Below are 25340 nucleotides of genomic sequence, written 5' to 3' on the forward strand. Positions count from 1 at the left end.
CTATAAAGACCTCTTGCCTCAAAAATGGAAATGTCAGAACATACCCCACCCCTATTGCTGATGATCACAAAAGGCCACATAAGAAAAACTCTCGAAATGAATGTTTTCAGCAGGTTTTACTTTTGTGTGGCGTAAAGGACCATCTCTTGCTGATAAGATTTCCTGTGTATAGACAGGAAAGCATGGTCTAAAACCAAGCAGAACAAGCTTGTTAGAGTTTGCCTTTAAATGTTAGAGATAGCATAATAAAAGTGAATGGCAAAGTGCAGGTTTTGATAATATGAGTAGCCAAATATCTTTTTTGCGGTAATCAAAGAAAACATTCCTAGACTGATCCTCTATCACCATTTGTACAAGTAAATTCAACAAGAGCCATCTTCATGTGAAAAGCTATGCCTACCCATTCTTTGTAAATAAATCAGAACATTATCAAGAGTAATGAATGCTATGCAAGTCTATTTTATTTGAAGAAGTGATACCAGATCCCTTAAAAAGAATTTCACTTTTGATTTTATTTTCCTAATTGTTTGCATTCATAACATTGGAAAATCCATCTTTTAGGTGGTTGCCACTAAAGTTTCAATGTGAAATGATTACAAATCTTGGTCCAGGGTCTCCTGGTGCCTAGTGTTCCCTCTCTTTGTCTAGCCTAACAAAGTAGAGTGATTCCTTTCAACATTTCTGGCTCATTCCATGCAGAATACTATGATGGCGTTTATCACCATAATTAGAAACTATACCTCTGTCCCTCCTATTAGAATGGCAGCTATTTTAGGGTCTGTGTATCACTTCTGTAGTCCTCTTTAGTCAGTGTTCTGGTATGTAGTAATGCCTCAATAAATAGCCGATGAATGAACAAATCTCTCAATATTTAAATACTTCTTAAAATGATTACATTAAAAATTTAATATTGCCCTAGAGCCTGAAAGTTGCTTTCAAATGGTTTATCTAACGTATGTATAATATAAAAATATAAAACACATGTGAATGTGTATGTGTGTATATACACAGAGAGAAAGAAAGGGAGGGAAAAGGAGAGAGGGAGACAGAGGGAAAGACAGGGAAGAAGCAAAATATTAAATATCAACGAAGATCTGTTGGACTCTTCAATATTTCTATAGACCTGAAATTTTTCAAAGTAAAAAGTTGGGCAAAAAAGTTGGTGTCCCTTCATAACTGAAAACATAATTATAATGAAAAGTTTTATGTTCCCAAAACAGATTCATTGCCCATTTGGTCTTTTCAACACCCCTGCGAGTGTGAGGCTAGCATTCTTACTTTGCAAATGAGAAAAGTGGGGTGGTGGTGGGGGGACGGGTGTGATTCCCCAAGTTTAAAGAGCTGATTAGTGGCAGCCGGCACCTATATGAAGATATTCAAATTCTAAGGAAAAAAGTCTTTTCACTACACTAATCTGCCTTCTCATTAGATGAATTTTAAATAAACATTTTGTGTTTCCCCCAAAAAAGATACATTCAAGCTCTAACCCCCAGTACCTGTGTACTTAACTTTACTTAGAAATAGGGTCTTGACAGAAGTAATCAAGTTAAGATGAGATCATATGGAAGGGTGGGACGTGAATCCAGTGACTGGTGACTTATCAGGGAAAAGAGGGAGATTTGGAGACAGAGACACAGGAAAGAAGGCGGGTCTGCAGGAGTGAAGTAGGCACAAGCCAAGGAGTGTGGAGGGTGGCTGACGACCACCAGAAGCTCCGAGGGAAGCCTGGGACAGACTCTCCTTGAGAACTTCCCGAAAGGAACCAACCCTGTCATCATCTTGATTTTGGATTTTGGTATTTCTGTCCTCCAGAACTGTGAAAGAATATATTTCTGTTTTGGTTTTTTTTAAAAGCCATGTTCTTTGTGACAATTTGTTACTGTAGCCCTAGGAAACTAATATGGTAGTTATCATTTGACCTATATATATAATTTTTATGCAACAGTATGTGTGATGAGAGGGTATCAGTTACTCATTTTATATGACATGTCCTCTCTAACCTTACATGGAGGCACAAGGAAACTGCAAAGACCATTTAAAATAAATTTTTTACCAATTTTAGAGTTTTCCTGATAAATACTATGAACACATTTATAAAAAATTGTCAGTGAAATTATAACACTTACTTGTTCATGTCCTCCCAAATATGAATCGTCTTCTGCCATTCTGGAGCTGTATGTCAAAACAAAACAAAACAAACCTGTAAAAATGGAATGACACTTAAGAATTCCATCACATAGGGGGCGCCTGTGTGGCTCAGTCTGTTACGGTCCGACTCTTGATCGGCCACTATCGATCGATCACATGGTTCATGAGATTGAGCCCATTGTCAGGCTCTGCACTGACAGTGCAAGTCTGCTTGGGATTCTGTCTCTCTCGTTTTGCCGCTCCCCCCCCCCGCCCTGCCACTCTCTCTCTAAATAAATAAACTTAAAAAAAAATTTCACCATGCAGGAGTAAACTACATTATTCCAGCAAGACCAAACATAATCCTTTTTAAAAGATTTTGGGAGGGGAACATCTTCTTAAAACAGTAATTCCTCTTTGGAATATAAATCTAACAGCAGGAAAATTGCATAATCAAGGAATTCACACTTGTGTATAATCCAAACCCCTTACTGCAAGCTCGCAACAGTGTCCTGGAGTACAACCCATCTTCATCCTCTGTATAAAAATCATACATACGTAAATTCTTAGGTCATTCCTTTTTGTCACCATCTAGACTTGAAGGATTTAGTCTTGGTTCTTTGCGTATTTTCCAACCTTTCAAGAATTCTGTGATGGGCCTAGAACTGTGTCCAAGTTTTCTACCTGCTACTTGAGCTAAGAAGCTCAGAGAAGGTCCTCCTGCCTCACATTTTCCTGGAATTAGGGATGGCCATTTGATGAAATGGTCACCAGTGAAATGTCAGAACCATTGTGTGTCACTTCCAGGTCTGGGCTTAAGGTCCTTGACATGCTCCCTTCATGTTTTTGTTTTTTTTCTCTTTCCTGCTGGATAAGACCTAGACATGGAGAAACCCAGCCTCTACCATATAGATGATGATAAACGGCAGCTGATGCTGGAGGTGATGTGAGAAAGAAATAAATTTCCTTGTTCTTTAACCTAGTGTATTGCTGGGTCTCTCAATTAAAACAGTCTAGCCTTTACCCTAATGAATACATTACCTAACAGTCTAGTAAGGACAAAATCCTCCAAAGACCCTGGTTTCCAATGAAATCCTCTCCTGTTACTGACCTCTGTGACTTCTAAGGAGTAGACAAGCCTTGTGAGGATTGCTAGTGGTATACAAAGCAGTGTCCAGCTCCAACAAAAGGGAAAAAGGTACATCCCATAGAATAAGAATTCCATGCAGATTTTAAAGAAATATTTGTTTAAAATAAGGAAGCTGCTGAAGATTTATAAATAACTGTATTCAAGTAAGATAAGCAGTTAAAAAAGGAAAATTGCCCTGATACCATAGAAAGGAATTGAGTCATTCAAAATTCCAGAGTTCTTCCACTGCTGGGTGTGTGACTCTGGATATAGGAGACTCACTATGGCCTCTATGGTTCCTCATCTGTAAAATGATGGGTTTTGAAGGGAGGGACCTTTGAAAACAGTAGAATTTTGTTGAGTTTGGAGTACGTGAGTTATCTAACAAATGTTAATGAAAGAATGGATCACAACTCTTTTTGTAAACCTGGATTTTTATATGTACTTAGGTATATATCTATATCCAAGAATCATTATAAATTTGTTATTTAAAAAAACCCATAAAATAATAAGTGTTACATTGAAATACACTGCTAATACCAGTTACAATACTCCTTGTGAAAAATCCATATTCTTAGAATACCACAGGAGTCCAAACTTCCAAGAAAAATATTAAGAACATTTTTTTTCGTCTTTAGGCTTTCTATTAATGTGGACTGACTACCTGAATCCTCTCAAACAATGGTCTTCGAAAATAGAGGAGCGACCGTTGACTTCCTAAAATGACAGAATCCATGAAGTGCCTGTTACTCTGATTATATACGTATGTGTGTAGATGTGTACACTCATCTGAGGATGGCCTTCTGACCTCTGAATGGATAGATTCAATAGAAAGTGGCCCTCACTCCGATTTTTAAACTCAACTAAATCTCTTTTATTAGAACTGCCACAGGGTTCTTATCATGATCATTATTGGAATTAAAACTTTAATGAAGATCCTGGCTATAAGCTACCCAAGTAAATACAGTCCTCTTGCCAACATCCTGCCCATGATTTTTGCACAAATGTGTGCCAAACGATCACACTTTTAAAAGCCCAACAGCAGCCCAAGAGATACCTGGGTGGTGATTAAAATTTGAACTTTTACAGGCTTTGTGAGACAGTTAAGTTCACTGTGAAGAGCTGAGGTGACAGTACCCCTAGAATGATGTCAATGTTAATTCATAATTTAAAAATAAAATGTCAAAAGAAACCAAGAATTATTTGGAAAGGATGAATCACTGAGTAATATTTGCATTAATTGTAAAAGCAGGGTTTTATTTCAAAAATTTGAAATACCAAATAAGCCTTTGGAACTGAAGGATCAGGAAAGACCAGGGAAAACCCCTATTGCCCCCCTACTCCCTGTGCCCTTCCCCTCACTTTCCCTTTGCACAGTTCTGTGCTTTTGAGGAAGGACCTTGAAACAGAAAGGAAGATATTTGGTTGACTGGCGAGAAGATGGGCTTAAGCTCTGCGTCTCTCTCCTGTAATGGCTGAGGTTTTCAGGAAATTTTTCACACTGTGGAAATAGAAAATGTAGCTAACTAGCAATAAAAACAGCTTCTCCAGGGAATGGTCTGTATTTCTCACACAAGAGGCATGATGTTATAACTGGCTAAGTTCTGAATATGTGATGAGCTCTACATGAAATGCCTAATGGATTATTTTCTGCACATCTGTGACAATCTCACCGCTGACATCAATGGCCAGCACAAAGAGTGCTTAGTGAAGGCAGCAAGACCAAGGCCACTTCCCTTCTTAGAACTAGGTACATTTTCTAGGATCAGATATATTCAGATTTTCTGATCAGAGCCCACTGTAAGAAAACATACTCTTTTAATTCTATTAGATTTCATAAAAAAAAAAAAAAACACTTAGAAAACTTTTCAAACCCACTGATTTCATGACCTTCTAATGGGTCATAATCTGTAGTCTGAAAAACAGAATTACAGGTGCCATTCAGAGGATGTGGGTGGGAATCAGAGAAGATAAAGTGTCTCTATTTTTAAGATTATATTCAGCTATAACAGACACTACTTAGGTGTAATTTAATTATCTCATCATGGTATGAGGAAGAAATAACAAGAAAAAAGAGTGACTTTTGACCATTTCTCTGTTGCATAATAAACTGATAAGACAAAAGCTATGTTGGAGTTTCTTTTTTAAAAAAAATTTTATTTTGGGAGAGAGAGGGAGCAAGAAAGAATTCCCAAACAAACTCCAAGCTGATAGCCCCAATATGAGGCTCAAACTCACAAACTGTGAGATCATGACCTGAGCCAAAACCAAGAGTTGGACGCTTAACCAACTGAAATCAGCCAGGCATGCATAGAGTTTCTCTCTATAGAGGAGTTTTTGGAGAAAATGTACCGCAAGGTATACACACATGTGTACTACATATAATGTGAAACATTCAACAGATACGACCTTTTGACTCTGTAATTCCACCTCCACAAAACTGTACTAAAGAATTATATGAAGTAAGTGTGCAAAAGAAATAATAAGTACAAGGATGCGCATTACCACAAAAAACTGGAAACAATCTAAATGTCCTTTGACAATAGATTGTTTAATTACAAGTATGCTACACTCACATCTATATATTATATAACTGTTAAAAATAATAATTCAGATCCATACATAGTGACATGGAGACTACTGCTCCCTAAGTTATACATTCCTATGTTTTAATTTTCTAACTCATTTATTTAATTAGAAATAGACAGTTTTAAGAAAAAAGAGAAAAATCAAACCCTGTTCTGAACTTAATGCTTAACTCTGACATCTTTAACAACTAATGACATATAGTGAATAAAACACGAAGAATGAATGAGTGAAAAATTTCTAAGCACTACTGGAATCCTCTTCATAAATATAATAGAAAAAATATAACATTACAGTTGAAATTAATTACTTCTTTCTCATGATATATTGGCTAGTGATGATGAAAGAAAAGTCAATGATGGGTTTACTTTTCTCAGAATGCCTGATTTTTAAAAGTTTGAAAAAAACCAATATTTGGAATTTACTGCATTTATTTGTATAAACTCATTTTCCATATTTTTCCAGGTCATCATCCATTTTCAGCTCTGGATTGTTTTATTTGGGTGCAATGGGACTATGTGACCCATGAAGAATTGCTACCTCCTAAGTTCAAATACATTGTGACTGGAGCTGGTATAAGATAAGGTCCCTGTTCACAATGGAATGCCAATCTAAAGATGGTAGATAGGTACATGACATTCAAATATTAGTTCATGCACAGCTTGTTAACATAGTTAATGGTACATAGTAAATGTTAACAATTTTGTTAGAGCATAATAAATATTTGTTTATGTGAAATTACAAGAAGAAAGAGTAAGAGAGACAGTGAGGGTTTTAAGCATTCTGAGAAGAATCAGATGCCTACGGCTGTACCTGAAAGCACCAGATCTTGTCTGAGAAGAATCAAGTACTTTTCTTTCCTATCCTACATTTATGGGTACACTGTCACATTCCCTCCTTAATCCTATGCTTAGCAATGTTGAATAAAATGCTGTGTTTTGCCACTAGGGACATTTGGCAATGTCTGGAGACATTTTTAGCTGTCACACTGAGTGAATGGTCCTACTGGCATCCAGTATGTAGAGGTCAGAAATGCTGCTAAAACATCCCATAATGCAGAGGATAGCCCTTTACAAGGAAGAAATATCTGACCCTAAATGCCAATAATGACAAACCCTGACGAAAGGCATATGCTTTTGATTCATATGTAGAAAGAACTAAACTTTATTGATTACCTCTTGGGAATCAGGAATCATAGCTGATGCTTCACATATTTCACTTAATTTTCATAGTATTTCTGAGAAGTACAGTCCCAGATGAGAAAACTGAGGTTTACAGAGAAAAAGTCAGTTGCTGAGGTCGACAGAGTGATGCTAGCTCTTCCGACTCTCCAGACTGCAGTTTGTTTACTTAGCTAAGAGGCAGATGTGATGTTTTCCTTGACTCCCAATTTTATTCATTTTAATACAGCACTTTGCTGCAGGCCTCCTGAATGTTCAGGCTGGAGCTAGTCTACACACAGCACAGCCAGTAAAGTGGAACAGGACTGTGACAATGCACTCAAGTGAGTTCTTCCTAAGATAATCAAATGTGAAGGTAAAAATGACAGGAATAGCTCAAGCATTAGTTGCTTTTTATTTTGTTTTGTTTCAAATATCTCCTTTGTTCCATTACAAAGGATAGAAGGAAAATGAAGAGACTCTCTTTCTGAAATATGTTTGTAGAAAACACCATACTCACTAACGGCATGATAAAAGTAAGCATATCTTTAAAACTAAAGTATATTGAGGGATGCCAGGATGGCTCTGTGGGTTGAGCCTCAGACTTCAGCTCAAGTTATGATCTCGCCGATGGCCAGTTTGAGCCTCACGTCAGACTCTGTTCTGACACCTTGGAGCCTGGAACCTGCTTCGGATTCTGTGTCTCCCTCTCTCCTGCCCCTCCCCGCCCCTTCACGCGGAGGCACACGTGCGCGCACACGCGTTTTCTCTCTCTCTCTCTCTCTCTCTCTCTCTCTCTCTCTCTCTCGGAATAAATAAACATTAAAAATTAAAAAAACACAGCAAAACAAAGGTATATTGAATTATTCCTTGAATGTATTGCTCCCTTCATTAATTTAGTTATTCATGAAAAAAATATTTAGGCTTCCTATGTGTCAGTTACCAAAGATAGCAAAGTATACAAGAATCTACTCCCAGAGCCTACATTTGTAGAATAAAAACAATGACACAACATTCTTTGCAACACTACCCAACAAAAGGTAAAATCTATTTTTCCATCCCTTGAATCCGGGCACGCCTGGATTTGGGTCTGCACAATCCTGGAAGCTCTGTTACTTGTGTCTGTACAACAGAATAGGTAGAAGCTTGAGTTTTAAATGCAAGCTTCAAGAGGCTATGCAACAGCCATTCTTGATTTCTTGGAACGCTGCCGCCATGGGAACAAGCCTGAGCTAGCCAACTGGAAGATGAGAGACCATGTGGGGCAGAGAGGCACAGTCCTAGCTGAGACACCTCTAGACCAAACAGCATCAGATGAGCAACCAAATCAGAGATCAGCAGAGCCAGTCCCGCCCAGATGACCTGGAGAACCCGCCAAATTGAGAGAAGTAACAAACGTTTGTGTTTTAATTAGCTTTGTGGAAATTTTTTACAGCAAAAGCCAACTAATGTGACAGTTTTTTAAGTAGGAAGACCAATAGGCAAACAATGCAAACTGGCAAGTGTCACGGGAAATGGGAGGTGAGTATGGCATGGGTTAGTTATTCTGGTAATTCAGTAATTACATTTTAGTTGTTAAGGTCCTATTGGGAATCCCCCCTTCACCAACCCCCACCCTGGGACTTTGTACTCATTTTTACTGTATCTGCTTCTTCAGTTCCCAACATAAAGGAAACAAGTACATTAACCAAAAATACTGTGATGTAAACAGAAATAAAATTAGTACCATTAAAACCTTCAAAATGTAAATATTAATACATAGCTGCTAACTTTAAATAGCAATACCATTAAAAACTGTGATATGTTAAAGTTTTTTTACATTTTATTTATTTATTTTGAGAGAGAAAGAGAGGGAGCGTGTGCACAAACTGGGGAGGGGCAAAGAGAAGGAGAGACAGAATCCCAAGCAGGCTCTGTGCCATCAGCACAGAGCCCGATGCAGTGCTTGAAACCCACACACTGAGATCCTGGTCTGAGTCGAGATCAAGAGCTAGATGCCTAACCAACTGCACCAATTCCCAGGCTCCTCGGAAACAAATTATAATATTCTAAGACTTTCAACTCTCTAATATCTAAAATCAAAGTAATCATTCCTGCAGCAATGGCCCCGTTCTGGACTTCCCACTTTCTACCAGTGTATCATTGTCTCAGGTACTCAGAATGAAAAGTTCAGTCACACTTTTCTCCTTTCCTTCTCCTTATCTCACACATATTCAATCAGTAACTGATTTCTGCTGATTCCTTCCTTGTATTATATCCTGTATCTGCCCCACCTTTCTATGCCTACTGTTGTACCTACTTATACTTTCCCTGCCTCGCTTCCTGATGACAGCAGTAGCCTCCCTATTATTCTCCCTTATTGTGGTGTTTCTTTCCTAAGCACATTTCATATTATTTCCGTATTACTTACAAGATAAAGTCAAAAGCCCTCAACCACTCAGCTTATGATATTATTATATTAAATCATATTATAAACATCACTTATTACTATGTCGTAACCCAAACCCTTTATTATAGGCAGACTGGTCATTCAAAAATGCATTGCTCATTTCCACCTTGTATTGTGTTTCACAGTAGCCTTGCATCCTGAAATGCCATCTTTCCAACTTAAATATCACCTACTCCTTAAGCCTCCACTCAAATCCAACCTCTTCCTAGAAACTCTGTATTTTCTCTGTAACTGACAGGTACGTTGTCGACATAAGGGCTATCACACTTACATGTACTGGTGATGTCACCCTTGACAACATACGTTCTACTGCAATTTAACCATATGTGTGTGTGTGTGTGTGTGTGTGTGTGTGTGTGTATGTACACCATTTTCTTAAGTGGATATAAATGTCTAAAAAGGAGATACGAGAGCTTTACTTCTTTGTATCACCAAATTAATAAATACTAAGCACCTTTTAACAATTAATATTTATACTAATGGCAGAAAATATCGCAATTTCAGATGTGTCAAAATGTGGACTTCTGCTCTCAGTCATGTCAGGGTAACAATTACTGAGCTTGTCCACTGGTAAAACTGTACAAAATACTTGAGGCAATAATGGAAGACACTGGACAAGACACAGCATTAGGCTGTACACCATAAGAGAATGGAAACACTTGAGAAGAGCTCCAAATTCACCTTTTGACTGAGTATGTTCCAAACTATGACACAAGGAAGTAGAATCCAAACAGAACAGCAATCTCACTGGGCAGAGCATCAGAAATGAGGAATTTCCACAGGAAAAAATGGCTCAGAAATCTACATAGGGGTCACCTCTGGTCAATGAATAAATATTAAGCTGCACTAGTGCAGAACAAGATTCTGAAAATGGAAAAACAGATGCTGGGGATCTAAGAGCTGAATGGAGATTCCAGAAATTTGGAGAACCTATTAGAGACACTGCAGTTCCAGTTATCCAGGACGATAATCTGAGCATTCAGATTTGACCCCAGAAAGACCATGCTATTGGAATAAAGAACATGCCCTAGAATAAAGGCTATTCTAAATTTATCTTTTAAAACGAGGTGATTCACCAGTAAATTTATTGTCTATTACAAAATAAACTCAACACTCTTTACAGGAAGACAAAAATACATCCTCTCTATGGCGGAGTACCCACAATGGACAACAAAAAAGGATAAAACATATGAAGAAGTAGGAGAATATGACTAAAAAAAAAAAAAACCAATGACACAAATTATAGAATTAGCAATCAGTGACTTTAAAACTGTTAATAGCAATATGTCCAAGAATATAAAGGAAAAGATGAATATAATGTATGGATAGGAAATCTTGGAAGAGAAATGGAAATAAAAAAGAAAAAGACCCTCAGGACATTTTATTTATTTATTTATTTTCAATGTTTATTTTTGAGAGAGAGAGAGAGAAAGAGAGAGAGAGCGCACACAGCGGAGGGGCAGAGAAAGGGAGTCACAGAATTCGAAGCAGGCTCCAGGTTCTAAGCTGTCAGCACAGAGTCTGACGTGGGGTTCAAACTCATGAACAGTGAGATCATGACCTGAGCTGAATTCAGATGCCTAACCAACTGAGCCACCCAGGTGCCCTGGAAAATTTTAGATCAAAATGAGATTTCACTAGGTGACCTGATCAGCATATTAAACACTGTAGAAGAAAGGATTAATAAACTTGAATAGTAGTCAATCAAAACTATCTAAACTGAAGGACACAGATAAAAAGCAGAAAGAAATTAAGATACCTTTAGTGACCTTTGAAATGCTATCAGGTGGTCTTACATTTAAGTAACTGAGCCATCCAGGAGCTCCCAAAATATGATTTAAAAAAATCAGCCCATATATCCAAGAATCTCAAAAATCGCCATGTTGAATAAACACAAATAAAAATAGGCTTAGTTATAAACTGATAAAAATTAATAAAAAAGATGGGACCCTTGGTGGCTCAGTCGGTTGAGCATCCGACTCTTTTTTTTTTTTTAATATTTTAATGTTTTTATTTATCATTGAGACAGAGAGAATCAGAGCATGAATGGGGGAGGGGCAAAGAGAGAGGGGACACAGAATCTAAAGCAGGATCCAGGCTCTGAGTCTGATGCGGGGCTCAAACCCACTAACCGTGAGATCATGACCTGAGCTGAAGTCAGACACTTAACCGACTGAGCCATTCAGGTGCCCTGAGCATCTGATTCTTGATTTTGGCTCAGGTCATGATCCCAGGGTCATGAAATCCAGCCCTGACTCAGGCTCTGCACTGAGTGTGGAGTCTGCTTAAGATTGTCTTTCTCTCCCTTTGCCCCTCTACTCCCCTCACATGCTCTCTCTCTCTCTAAAATAAAATAAAGATATTAAAAAAAATAATGCTAAAGAAAACAATCCTAAAAGCATCCAAAGATAAGGGGGAATAATGATAAGTATGATGGCTGGCTTCTCATCAAAAACAACGAAAGTGCTAAAAGACAAAGTTTAGTGTACAGTTCTATACTCAGCAAAATAAACTTTAAAAATTAAGGTAAATTGCCATTTTTCAAATAAAACAGTTGTGAGAACTGCATCATCATCAACAGGCCTGCTGCATGTTAAAGAAAGTTTTTCATGCTGAAGGAAAGCGATACCAGATAGAAACTTGTATCTACATGAAAGAATGATAAATGCCAAAGATGATGAAAATGTGTGTAAGTATAAGGCTTTTTTTTTCTTGTACGCTATTTAAAAAATACAATATATTTTGGGGTTTATAGCACATGCAGAAGTAAAATAACAAAAATAGCACAGAGGAAGGGAAAAGGACAAATGGAAGTATACCACTATCAAGTTCTTACATTACACATGAAGTGTTATTGTATTAATTTATGCCAGACTAAAGGATGCACATTGTAGTCACTAAAGTATTAGCCAATGAAGGAGATGAAATTGAATTTAAAAACTAAACTTGACTGGGGCACCTGGATGGCTCAGTCAGTTGAGCGTCCAACTCTTGATCTCAGCTCAGGTCTTGATCTTTAGGGTCATGAGTTGAAACCCACATTGGGCTCTATGCTGGGTGTGAAGTTTAGTTAAAAATAAATAAATTAATTTAAAAAACTAAACTTGACTTATTCAAAAGATGGATGGAAAAGAGGAAAAGAATGAATAAAGAGCATGACATAAATAGACAACAATGACCAAGATAGCAGTTTAAACCCAACCACAACAATAATAACATTAAATATAAATGAACTAAATGAGCCAAAAGAAAGTAAAGATAAGTCAGATTGGACAAAAAGCAAGACCCAAGTATATGTGTTTCATAGGAATTACACTTTCATATTAAAGACTCAAACAGTTTAAAAGTATCAGGATGGAAAGTTATGCCAGCTATACCATGGAAATACTAAACTTAAAAAAGCAGACTATACTAAAATATCAGATACAGTAGACTTCAAGAGAAGAAATATTACCAACGGCAAAGAGAAACACTTTTTAAGAATCAAAAGGTTAAGTCATCACAGAGAAATAATGATCTCAATGTGTATGCATGTATTAACAGAGCTTCAAAATACAAAAAGTAAAATGTGGCAGAACTAAAGGAAGAAACAGAAATATCTATAATTATAGTTAAGATCTGTAATACTCTCAGTAAATGATGAACTCAAATCAACAAAACATCAGTAAAGATACAGAAAATTCAGGGACAACATCATTAATAAAACTATAAATTAGAACTAAGAACACTCCACCAATGACTGTGGAAGACACATTCTTTTCAAGTGTACATGAAACATTCAGAAAGACAGACCATATGCTGGAGCATAAAACAAGACTCAATAAATTTCAAAAAAGTGAAAGAATACAGATAGGTTATCTAAACACAACAAAATCAATTAGAGACCAATAACAGGAAGATATCTAGAAAATCCTCAAATACATATAATTAAGATGTTAAACTGTGGGGGAGAAAGTACCTCTTAAAATTAATAAACCACAGTAAATATACCCTCTTTCACTGTGAGAGAAAAGCATCTAAATTCTTGCTGTATCATGTCCACAGTAACCACGGAGGACAGGGATTTTCTTAGAAAGATCAGAATGCATTCCAATGTGTTCCGTAAGTATCAAATATTTGTCCATGCTTGCTTTCTTCATTATAGATGACTAAAATTTACAGAATCAAAAAGAGGTTTTGGACATTTTCTAATCATATTATAATTAGGTTTATATATATTAAATGTCAGATTCCATTCTAGGTAAAATTTGTTTTTATTAATAGTGTAGTAGGATAAAATATGGTGAATCTGAATTTGGATAGCTAGAGAACTTCTCTAAAGGTTACAGTGTATTAGATAAAACTTTACACGTTATAACTGAAGTCCCTCAGGAGCGGTTGCTGCCTCCCATTTCCATAGAAAAACCAATTCAATACATTTACTCAAAGCTTGAGGTCTTTCGTTCAGGTGGCATCAGAAAGGGATTTGACTTACTACAGATACCTTCACTAAAAACAGAGTATGATGGTGGGGGTAGGGGATGAGGGGTAAACAGGTGGAACATAGGGGATTTTCAGGGCAGTGAAAATACTTTTGTATGATACCGTAATGATGAATACATGTCATTATGTATTTGTCCAAACCCACGGAGCACACAACACCGAGAATGAATCATATATAAACTATGGACTTTGAGTGCCTGCAATGTGTCAAATAGGTTCATCACCTGTTACGAATGTACCACTCTAATAGGAGATGTTGATAATGGGGAGACTCTGCATATACAGGGGCAGGGGTATATGGGAAATCTCTTGTACCTTACTCTCAATTTTGCTGTGAACCTTAAACTTCTCTAAAAAAATTAAGTCTTAAAACATGGAGTGAAACCAAATTTTAATTTCATGTCTGACCTTTGTCTTATATACCATTTTGGAGGATTTGTACTTTCAGCTTGAAGAGGAAGTAGACCTTAAGAATTATGAATTAGAGATTAATATTATTTTGACTGGATATAGAGAAACTGATCAGGTTCTCTTAAATTTAAATATGACAACTTCAGTTTGGACTTTCATTTTTATTTATCCTCAAAGATTGATAAAAGTGTATCCTTCACGTTTTAAATGAAAAAGATTAATTATGTGAACCAGCAATACTCGATTCTATGGATGAGGTGACAATTTCTCTGGAGGGAGAAAAGGGTTTCCTTGAAGAAATGAGCGCAACAATGACCTTCCAATTACACATACACAAATGCGATTTGCAAACATCAAAATCAAGGAACTTTCAATCCTTGATTCTAGTTATGAAGCCATTTCCACACTGACCACTCACGCAGATAAATCCTTCAATATATGCAGATGCCAATGTATAAAGTGAGCAGGAAGAAAAAAGGGAACTACATTCTCTTCCACGTCTGATAAGGTCTGATGTGAATTCTCCTTTCTCCCACATCTCTGTCAGTGACCACGATTGCTGGGCAATAAACAAAATATTTACTCAAACTCAGAAGTGACAAATTAATATGAAATGTGATTTGTTTCATATTTTTACTAACATATTTTGTTTAGTGATTACAGTCTGAAATGAATTGACCTCAGGGCTTTTAGCCACAGCACAGTTCTTACTTGTGTGAAACTCATTATTAGCACCTTGGAGTAAAGAGTTCATTCAGTCAGTTCTCGATTGTATGTGGATAAATTTATATGTGGACCCACGGAATCAACATGCATACAATCCAAAAGTTGTTAGTTGAAACCCTTTAAATGAGAGTGAGGGTAGGGGTCCTAGCCATGAAGGGGCAGAAATAGGGCTTTTGGGATGCTGGTACTATTCTTTCTAGAGCACCATCTAAGTTAAATGCATTCACTTGGAGGTAAATCATTAAAGCTGTACTCTGATGATTAATGCAATCTTTTTTGTTTTACATTTATTTATTATTGAGAGACAGAGAGAGACAGAGCATGAATGGGGGAGGGGCAGAGAGAGAAGGAGACACAGAATCCGAAGCAGGCTCCAGGCTCTGAGCTGTCAGCACAGAGCCTGACGCAGGGCCCGAACCCACGAACCGCGAGATCATGACCTGAGCCGAAGTTGGTCGCTCAGCCGAGTGAGCCACCCAGACACCCCTAATGCAATATTTTAGTCATGTGATTCTCTAATTTAAAAAGAGCTAATGTAAGAGAAAGTGTTTTAAACTGAAAACATTACATGATCTAAGCTCCATGAAATTACGGAGCCTTGTTCAGTGTTCTGTCTTGTTCAGCATTCCCAGTACCTAGAACCTGGCATACGGAAAGGCCCCAACATATATTCAAATGAATTAATGGTTAAAAAAGAAATCCAACTATGCAAAGGTAGAAAAGCTTACCCCTACCCACATCTCCTCTTCTCCAACCCTGCTTTTCAGAGTGACTGACTTTTTAACATTCTGAACTTTCTCTTTTCGGTTTTCCTGGGGGTTCTTTTCATATCTCCAAATGCTTTGTTTATATATTTTTTCTTAATTAGCTGATTTTAGACATTAGTTCTTGTTCTGACAGATGGGGATTGAGCTTATGTTACTAACACTTCCCTTTTCCCTCCTGCAAATATAGTTATAATTAGTGAGAACTTGAACCCATTCAGAATTAAAATATTGAATTTTATATTCAAATTCTGTATCAAGCTTGCCTTCAATTTCTTTGTTGAAATATGAGTGTAAGTTCATAGTAGAGATAGATTAATAACAAAAAGATGCAACCCCAGAAACTGATGTCAAAAAGAAACTAGACTACAACCATATATGATAATTCATAATCCAAAAATAAGCAGTTCCTCATATTATCATAATGACAATAATAGGGGAACCTGGGTGGCTCAGTCAGTGGAGCATCCAATTTTTAATTTTGGCTCAGGTCATGATCCCAGGGTCATGAGATCAAGCCTCATGTCGGGCTCCGTGCCGAGCATGGAACCTGTGTGAGGTTCTCTCTTTCCCTCTGTCCCTCCCCTGCTCATGCACGCTCCTGTTAAGATTTAACAAAAAATAGAATTGTTTTTGTACTTTATCACATGCTTTTTCCTTAACTGACCTATCTCAATAAGGCAAGAAAATCTGAAGTCTTCCAAATAATACTATTACATCAAATAAACAATTTTAGAAGTAGATGGTCATTTGGCCCAACCCTCTCATTTTTTTCAGAGAGAAAATGAAACCCAGAGAAGTTAACTGATTTTTCCCAGAGCCACAGAGTTTAATCAATAGCTACCTAGTTAATATCTGCTGACATTCTGTCTAGTTCTTTACTTAACGCATTTAGCAAACTTATTATGTACATGCAAAGTAAGATAAAATCCTTGCCCTCAAGGTATTTTCTGTGTAGAAAAGAGAAGAAGTCAGAAGATGGACTGGGAGCACATAACTATGGGGAGGTCAGGGAAAATGGATAGAGGAGAGAGAGGGAAATGGTGAGGCCTGAACCATGCCTGAAGGTTGATTAGCTGGCTGGGAAGGGAAGGGCACTCCTCACACAGGGAGGGTGTGTGCAGAGGCATTCAAAGTGAGAAAACGCAGTGGACAGGGAACTAAACATTGATGTGGATGATTTGAGAAAAAGGGGATGGGTGAGGAGCAAGGGGTGCAGGAATCAGCTTGTGAAGACAACGGAGACGCATTTCAGAAATATAAAGATTGTGACATGATCAGACTTGCACTTTAGAAAGGTGACCTTTATCCTGGAATGAAAGATGGAATAGGAGATAATAAATCAGGAGGCAATGTACAAATGAAAGCTAAAAATTCAATAAGGAAGGGATCGATTCTGGAGGTGAGGAGGAGGCTGAATGAATAGAACTTGGGGATGGGAAGAGCTAAGTAAGTATGTAGAATAGGTTCCTAGATTTCTGGCATGGGAACCTACTGAATGGGCCGAGGTGGGCTAACATGTGCATTGCTTAATGTGGGGCCGGAGAGCAGTTGGGTGGATGAGGCTGATGATGGATTTGACACTGGCGCACTGATGGGGGTGTCTATGGGGAGACACTTAAGTGGCTTGGCAATAAAATCTTTGTTTCTATGGCTTCCTTGAATGACTGGACTCCTTCAGTTTAACAAGTATTTAGTAAATACAGCACACCTGTCCCCAAATCATCCATCTATTTCAACACAGGACTGAACTACCTTACTAAACAACTTGGACTAATTCTCATTGGGCTATTACAGTAGACTTTCTAAGAGAAATAGAGTACTTTCCCTCTCCATCATAGAAAAGAACATCAGGGTAAGTTACTGCTAAGGTACTGTTTGAAAATAGTCAGGAAATATGAAATGTTCCGAGGTGTGTTTGCTAAATTTGGTTTGGTGTCTAACATGGGAAATTTGGTAAACACATGGAGAGAAACCATAAAGATATTTTATCAGATGAATGCTGTGTTATGGCATGAGAGCGAGGAAAGATATTTGATTGCCAAATACCATGCTTTTGACTTTAAATTCTCAGGCGTACTGAGCTTTGCTTAATCACAACTGACTTCTAAAGTTTTTTTTTCAGAATAAGGGGGTAATAACCATTGTTTTCAATTCATCATATAGGATAATCCATAATGAAGTGCCCATAAAAAAGTTCTGATCAACCTCTGTCTCCCTTTTTCATTCTGACCCTCCCATTCTGATCCATGATATACAGAATTTATCCTTTTCCCTGGAATTCTGATTCAGTTTCTAAATTATTTTTCTTGTTCAGATTCAAGTTACTAATAAGATTCAGGACTTGATTTTATAGAGGACTCTTCTGCTAAACTTGACTTATGTTTTCATTAGTCTTCATTTTGACCAAATTTCTAAGATTCATAGATTAAAAATACACACACACATACACACAAGTTAAGTACATAACTTACATCCCTTACTATGTATTAACAGCATAATAAATGAGTAAATTAAATGAATATGGTATGAAATTGGCTATGTTTTTGGCTCCTGTTAATCTGTCTCCAACAAAAAGTATTTTCCCAGGCTTCTTGGTTGGCTTGAAATTACACTGTGAATACATTTTTAAAACTAATATTTCTAATGTCTAGATTTTATATTAAAATTTAATTTTAATTTACCAGTTTTGGGTATTCCCTTAAGTACTTTCCCGAATATCTAAGAGAACTAAAAACATTAAATTTAATTTTTTTTAAGTTTAATTTAATTTTTATTCTTTAATTTCTTCATGTTCCTTTTTACCTTAAATTTCCTCGGTATAAAAATCATTCATATTCCTTTTATCCTTTCATACACCTTTATTTTAACATTATTTAAAAAATTTTATTTATTTACTTTGAGGGGGGAGAGGCAGAGAGAGAGAGAGAGAGAGAGGAGAGAGATCTCAATGAACCATGAGATAGTGACCTGAGCCAAAATCAGGAGTCGGACGCTTAATGAACTGAGCCACCCAGGCACCTCCATTTTAACTTTATAAGTCATAAAAGTGCTTGTATTATATAGAGAGCATTATACAAAATGCTATAAATTATAAGGGATTCTTTTCCTTCGACCTCACTACCATTCCTAGCCCTGTATTTTAAAAAATATCAACAAAAAATCACTAAAGTTTATAAATCAATTCTTAATGATCAAACAAAATAAATGGTTAAATCCTAAAATATAAATCTATACCTAAGTTAAGAACTGTTAGACAAAGAAATTCATCAAATATCAATAAAATATGAGTCAGGAATTCATGTTAAAACATTAAAAAATAGTCATTAGCACCATTCCTAAAATTCTTGTCTTGGATGGCATATTTTCTAAGACAATTAAGTAATTTATTTGCACTCTTTGAATTGCAGGCATGGGCACAGAACCAATAAATAGGCAGACTGATTATGGATTCTGTCATCACTTTTAATTTTTCTTCTTTCATGTTTGATATACGTTAGAATTGATTTCTGGAGATAAAAGATGACTTCTGGAGGGAAAGGTATGCCCGACATTGAAAGATAGTGTAATATATTCAGTCCAAATCACATGATAAACAATAATGAGTAACAAATAATTTTTATAAATGACTGCCATTCATTATAGCAATTGAACTTTTTTAATGTTAAACATTTTTTATAGAGGTGTGCTTAACTTCATCCAGGTTTTATATTTTTTAGTTCAAGCTACAAACAAGGAAATCTTGCCCATAAATACTCAGATATCAAAAGTCTTAAACCTTTATTTTCCAGTACAGAGTTTATGAATTTTTCATAGATTTTTGACTAATATGGTAAAGAAGAGGACAACTAAGAGGTTTGTGTTTTTGTTTATGCTTCTCTTCATACCTAAAAGCTGTAGACTGAGTGGGTTATATAATTCAACACAGTAGAATTTATCCCTCCCACAGGGAACCTACAGGAAAAGTACTTGGATTATTTTGTTATTTTAACTAACAAACTCTGCTGCTATTCACTGTGAGCACTTTTGTTTCCTTAAAGTTTATTTATCTTGAGAGAGACAGAGACAGCGTGAGTAAGGGAGGGCACAGGGAGAGCAGAGAGAGAGAGAGAGAATTCCAAGCAAGCTCTGCACTGCCAGCACAGAGCCCAATGCGGGGCTTGAAATCATGAACCATGAAATCATGACCTGAGCCAATGCCAAGAGTCGGATGCTTAACCAACTGAGCCATCCAGGCACCCAGACTGTAAGTACTTTGTTCAACAATGACAGCTTTACAGTGCACTTGTTATATAAGTAAACATTTAGCTTCTTCCTCAGTTTGTTGGCAACAATAAAAATGACAAATATATATATTTGTAAGTAATTTTTAAAATTAATTTTTAAAGCCTGAATGTACGTTTGCAAGTGATTCAAAGAGAGGTCAGTGACAAAACCAGAATTAGGTGGGCAGCAAAGCAGAGTAGGTTGAAATCAGCAATTTCCAATTAAATGGTTCTAACTCTCCCTGGGGTCAGAACACCAGGCACTGTGCTCTTTTCTAGTCTCAACGAATATTTCATAAACACTGTCTTACACAGAATACATGATTAGAGTTAGAGTTTCAAGGACAGTTTTCTGAAAATGTTACAAGAGAAAAATAATCAACAAAACCCTGACATAATGATGTCTTGGGTGTTACAGTTTTGCAAAATCATTTAAGTATTAAAGTGGAAATATTAAAGTAGTAAATGTTGCTAAAGGCCTCCTTGTTTTTTAAGGCTTTCTAGCTAGTAACTTTCCCTGCTCCCGATTTTTTATATGCTATCCGATTTTAATTCTGGATAGTTTAACATATTTTGTTTTTACTTTTTAATTGATTAATTTCAATAGGCTTAACAATCTCTGGATTACAAAGCAGTGTGTATAGCATTGCTTCCTTTTTTGGAGATACTAATGTTGAAATTACAGTTTCAGTGGAGCTTAGAGAAATTCTAGTGTAGCCAAAAAGTTACATTCTTTACTTGCATAAGCATCTTTTATCATTTCAATTACTTTATTACCTTGTTCCATAAATGCCTCTAAAACTTGGAAACTAAAAGCCATTTTTCCCAGTTCATAGACTCATCTTTCAGAATGAAATGTTTCCTTTTGGAAGGCACTGGATACTTTTTAATAAATGATTTGTTCTAGTAAACTTCAAATGCTCTTTAGATAAGAATATAGTATTTAGGAAGCAAGAATTCGTTTTGGGGTTCTTTCTTCCCAGAAGGCAAGGCAAAATAGTGTAATTTTTGTTCCTTGCAGAAAACAGCTGCCCTATTTTTCAACAAAATAAAACTTATGTCATTCATTCACTGCTAAATAGTTATTGATTACTTACTATGTACCAACAAGCACAATGCTGAAAGTCAGATATGCCTTTGTCAGTATAAATTACATGGTTTCTTTTCAGCTGGAACTATAGGATTTTGATTCTTTCAGATAGCTCTTTTCCTCTCCTTTGTATTATTTTTTTTCCTTTCTATTATTTTTTAAAAAATAATTAGCCTCTTAATAAGTCACACAGAATCTTTACTTTCTTCTTTAAAGCTCCACCAGTCAGAATCTTTTATCACCACTAAAGAGATGGAGTCTATAAATACTTTGAACATATTAATATATGTTGAAAGTATGGGCCAGCATAAAAGTTGGTTATAAGATTTTTGGCCTAATGGTGAACTATAAATAAAAAGTACTAAGCCAGTTTGTAACGGGAGATTAAGCCATCCATTTCATTATTCTAATTTCAAAAATAGGCAACAAACTAAAGCAGACAAAACTTGCACTAGTAGTAATTAAATCTACTACTTGTTACAGAAAAATAAGAATAATTGATTTCTTTTTAAAATTTAAAATACAATGATATTTTTATGAATAATATTCTAGACAAATATTTTCATTTATAATTTGCTCTTGAGGATGCTATAATCTTTAACAATCACATCTTTTATTACTTTTGTGTAAAACTGTTAGGCTTATACTACTTCACAAGTTATTTTCTAAACAACTAGCTGATTTTCAAGGGCAAGTCCATCAGCCTCACCTGCATTATGAAAGACAGCACATTAATTTGCACCCAGGAACACCCTCTCTAATACAGCAGGGACCAAAGGTATAAATTAAGTTTATTATCATGGAAAGAATGCTATTTTTTTTAATCTAAGAGTGAGGTACTAGATACTCATTAATGAAATATTACAAAGACAGGAGTCTCAGTTATGTTACTGTATTAACTCTACCAAACACCATGGTTTCAAGTATTAATCTTTATGTTTAAAAAAAAAGGTCAAGGAGCCAAACTAACCCGTGGGACCGTGCCACTGTCCGAATATTTCTTCCTAAGGCTGAATGCCGCTAGTTCTTAAAAATCCTCAAGGTCTTCTAAGGAGTGCGGGTGTCAACTCATAGGAGTTCTAAGGAGCGACAGAGTCAACTCACAGGGGAACACATGCTTCCGATGGTTTGCCTGCTTACCTCTAGGACAACTACAGGTGAGCTCAGTATTCATGGGAGGTGCAAGAGTGAAAATGAGAATCGATTCCCAGGAAGCAGCATAAATTGCTTCAGTGTGGCTTACTGGTCTCCAAGAAGCAGTTGTCAACTAGCTCTAACCAGACATAAATGTAGACGTAAGAGGAGAACGTTTCAAAACGTCCTCTAACACTAAAGTTCTTTTTTTCCTTCTCTTCCTTCTTCTGTTCTTACAACGTTTAACAATCACGCCACCATAGATGATTCATACTATAAACAGAAAACCAAACAATCTCCGTACTAAAAGTAAAGAAAATTAGTGAGAGGTTTTGCACAGCCATTGATTCTAATACATCCATTCCTGCTAATGTGACTCCTGTCCAGTCTGAAGGCTGGCAGAGCATAATGTGAATATTTACTCTATTGGTTAAATTATTGTGTCATTTCCAGATGCACTTTGTACTGTAGTTATCTCTACGCTCAGAACAGCACATCTATTAAGAAGTGCTGAAGAAGAAAAAGATGATATTTTGACTACTTTCAAAAATCCATATGGGAACTCTTATTTTTCACACTTATTATTTTAATGTCAATACTGTTCTGACTTCTCCCAAGTTCAAACTAATTGAAGGTTAAGAAGTAACCACTTCCCCCCAAAAGCCAGTACTTTCACCTCTTCTGAACAGGGGAATACCTCTCATAAATTAGGTAAAAAATAAGATCTTGCTGATTGAATGATAGTCCAAGATTCCTGCAGCCTGCTATTCCCTATCTAGATCTTCTATCTACCACAATGAGCCACCCCTGAAAGTCAAGGCAGTAAACTTCATGATTATCTGGAAGTTTGAAAGCAGTAGTAAAAACGACCTGCCTAAACATCAGTTTCGTAAACCAGCCTCAGTTTATTCCAAGGAACATGGCAAGAGAATTATGAGGAATACGATCACAAAATCAAAAAGTTCTGCCAATTTCAGACTGAGCGCTCACCATCGGCAAGTCAGTCATCACAGATGGGCTTGTTTAAGAGGCAGAAGTAAGAAGGAAGTGCAAAGATCAAAGCGGTGCTTACAAAGGGGAAGGACTATTTTTGTATACATTCTCTAGTATTTACTAACTTGGTTTGCAAAACAGGGTGTTTATTCAGCCCATCAGAATGACAACTGCAGAACATTAGATCAAACTGAAATTTGAAAACAAAGACAACAGGTTTTCAAACCCTAATTTTCAAACCCACCAAACCCTAATTGGGTTATAGTATTTCCTTTTAAAAGTCTTTCAAACACGTTTAGAAGTGATTTGCTATTCACAGCAAGCAGTATTTCGGTGCCAGCATTAAGCCTACACATAATGAACCTTTCTTTGTGTTCACATTTGTCCAGTAAGCTGTGGCCCAGGAAGACATTTTATCTAAACAAGCTCCAGAGGCATCAAGGAGTTGCAGGTATATTAATATGGATGAATAATTTCATGTTTCCGCTTCTGCTACATATTCAGCTCTCCTTAGCAATTTAATCACGCAATAAATGTAAAATGCGACAGGAAACAAATCTTTGTATTTCCTGTCTTCCCAAGTTCAGAAGCTCAAAAAACACTTTGCTTTAAATTATTTACATAATTTCTTTACTGCACCAAACAGTGAAAGGATTCATCTCTAGAAAGCACAATATTAAAATTAGGAAAACAACATACTTTTTAGCTAAGAACTTTATTTTAATCAAAATTCCCATTTAGTTTTAACAAACACTAGGCAATTTAAATTACTCAAGAATATTCTATTGAGATTTTTGCCAGAAAAAAATGAGCCCTGAACATCTTAATCCCAAGCTTCAGGGTTTACCAAAGATCACTAGTTTACAGAACATTTGTATGCCAGAGTTATTAAATGTTTTGGTAATACTATAGTCATTTTCTCAGATTATGGGCTTTATAACAATATCTTTAAGTTAAATATAGTTATTTAATAAGCTGCAATGTTGAAACACCTACTTAACAAAGTCCATGAAAAAGTCTTAAATCTTGATAATCAAATTCTATGTCATCAAGTCCCATTTAGGTTTCACTATAAACCAATAAATCAGGGCCAACATCTCCATTGGTATCTATTTTTAAAGACGGTAAGAAAACTCGTGCTTAGGATAGGCTTTGTTTATATCATTATTTTTGTTTCGGAGGTCAGGCATGACACACGGTGCCGTTGTCTGGGTGTTTTACATAATCAGTGTCTAAAAAGTGCGCTAAGTAGGTAATTTCTTTACTCAAACGCCAGGCCCTGTAGGGTCACTACCAGGCCCTCCTTGTTTTCTTAAAAGGAAGGTATAGATCCTATAGTAGGTGACTATATTCGGCTCTGGTTGCGGTGTGCGTGTGAAGTGGGGGCTTCTTTCTGAAGTAAGGGATGAAGGAATAAGGCTGTTTTATTCAACTTGGGGGGGGTTGGGGAGGGCTTTCCCAGTCAAGAGGACTGACGTACACTTCTGCTTTCATTTCATGGTACGCCCTTAGGTGAAATCTGGTTCAGCACTGCACCAACCACCTTCCCCTCTCCGAAGCGCACCTCAGTCCTCAAGCCACCCGCCAGGAGGGGGTGGGGTGGGGGGGTGAAGAATAAAAAAAATAAATAAAGAGTTTGCAAGAGTTCCCCCTGCGTCCTGTTCCCGCCGGGCGCTCGGACACGAGGAGACAGGGCGTCCCGGGCGGCCGCGGCCCTGTGGCCAACCGGCCCCTGCCAAGTCCAGATGTGCCTTTCGCCCCTCTCGCCAGTCCCATGTGCCTCTCAACTACTGTCAACCCGGTCCTGCGTCCGGTCTAGCCCAGCGGTTAGCGCAGGAATGAGGAAGTCGGAGCAGGGCTAGAGGGGGTGCGGGGCGGCTAGGTGGCGGGACTCGGGCCACACGGCCCCGGCGTGGCCCCCCGCTCGCCCGCGTTCGGCTTACCCTGGTGGCGAGTCCGCGCTCGGCCTCCCTGCGCCTGTGGGCTCCCCTCCCGGGCGGCGAGGGCCTGCGGGCCGGGGAAGG

The 25340-nt window shown here is 37.1% G+C and overlaps 1 protein-coding gene across 2 annotated transcripts in view; it reads right to left on the bottom strand.

The window, feature by feature from the left end:
- Positions 1-25334, bottom strand: part of NFKB1 (nuclear factor kappa B subunit 1) — a 114919-nt gene extending 89585 nt beyond the window's left edge. For both annotated transcript variants that reach the window (XM_029942630.1, XM_029942623.1), the window contains exons 1-2: positions 25260-25334; positions 2127-2172 (exon numbers count right to left, since the gene is read on the bottom strand). In XM_029942630.1, the coding sequence (XP_029798490.1) occupies positions 2127-2165 (39 nt within the window). In that variant the 5' untranslated portion in view covers positions 2166-2172; positions 25260-25334. The remainder of the gene's footprint in view (positions 1-2126; positions 2173-25259) is intronic.
- Positions 25335-25340: the final 6 nt, after the last annotated feature.

The sequence above is a fragment of the Suricata suricatta genome, chromosome 1 (assembly GCF_006229205.1).
Source record: "Suricata suricatta isolate VVHF042 chromosome 1, meerkat_22Aug2017_6uvM2_HiC, whole genome shotgun sequence".
NCBI classification, from domain to species: domain Eukaryota; kingdom Metazoa; phylum Chordata; class Mammalia; order Carnivora; family Herpestidae; genus Suricata; species Suricata suricatta.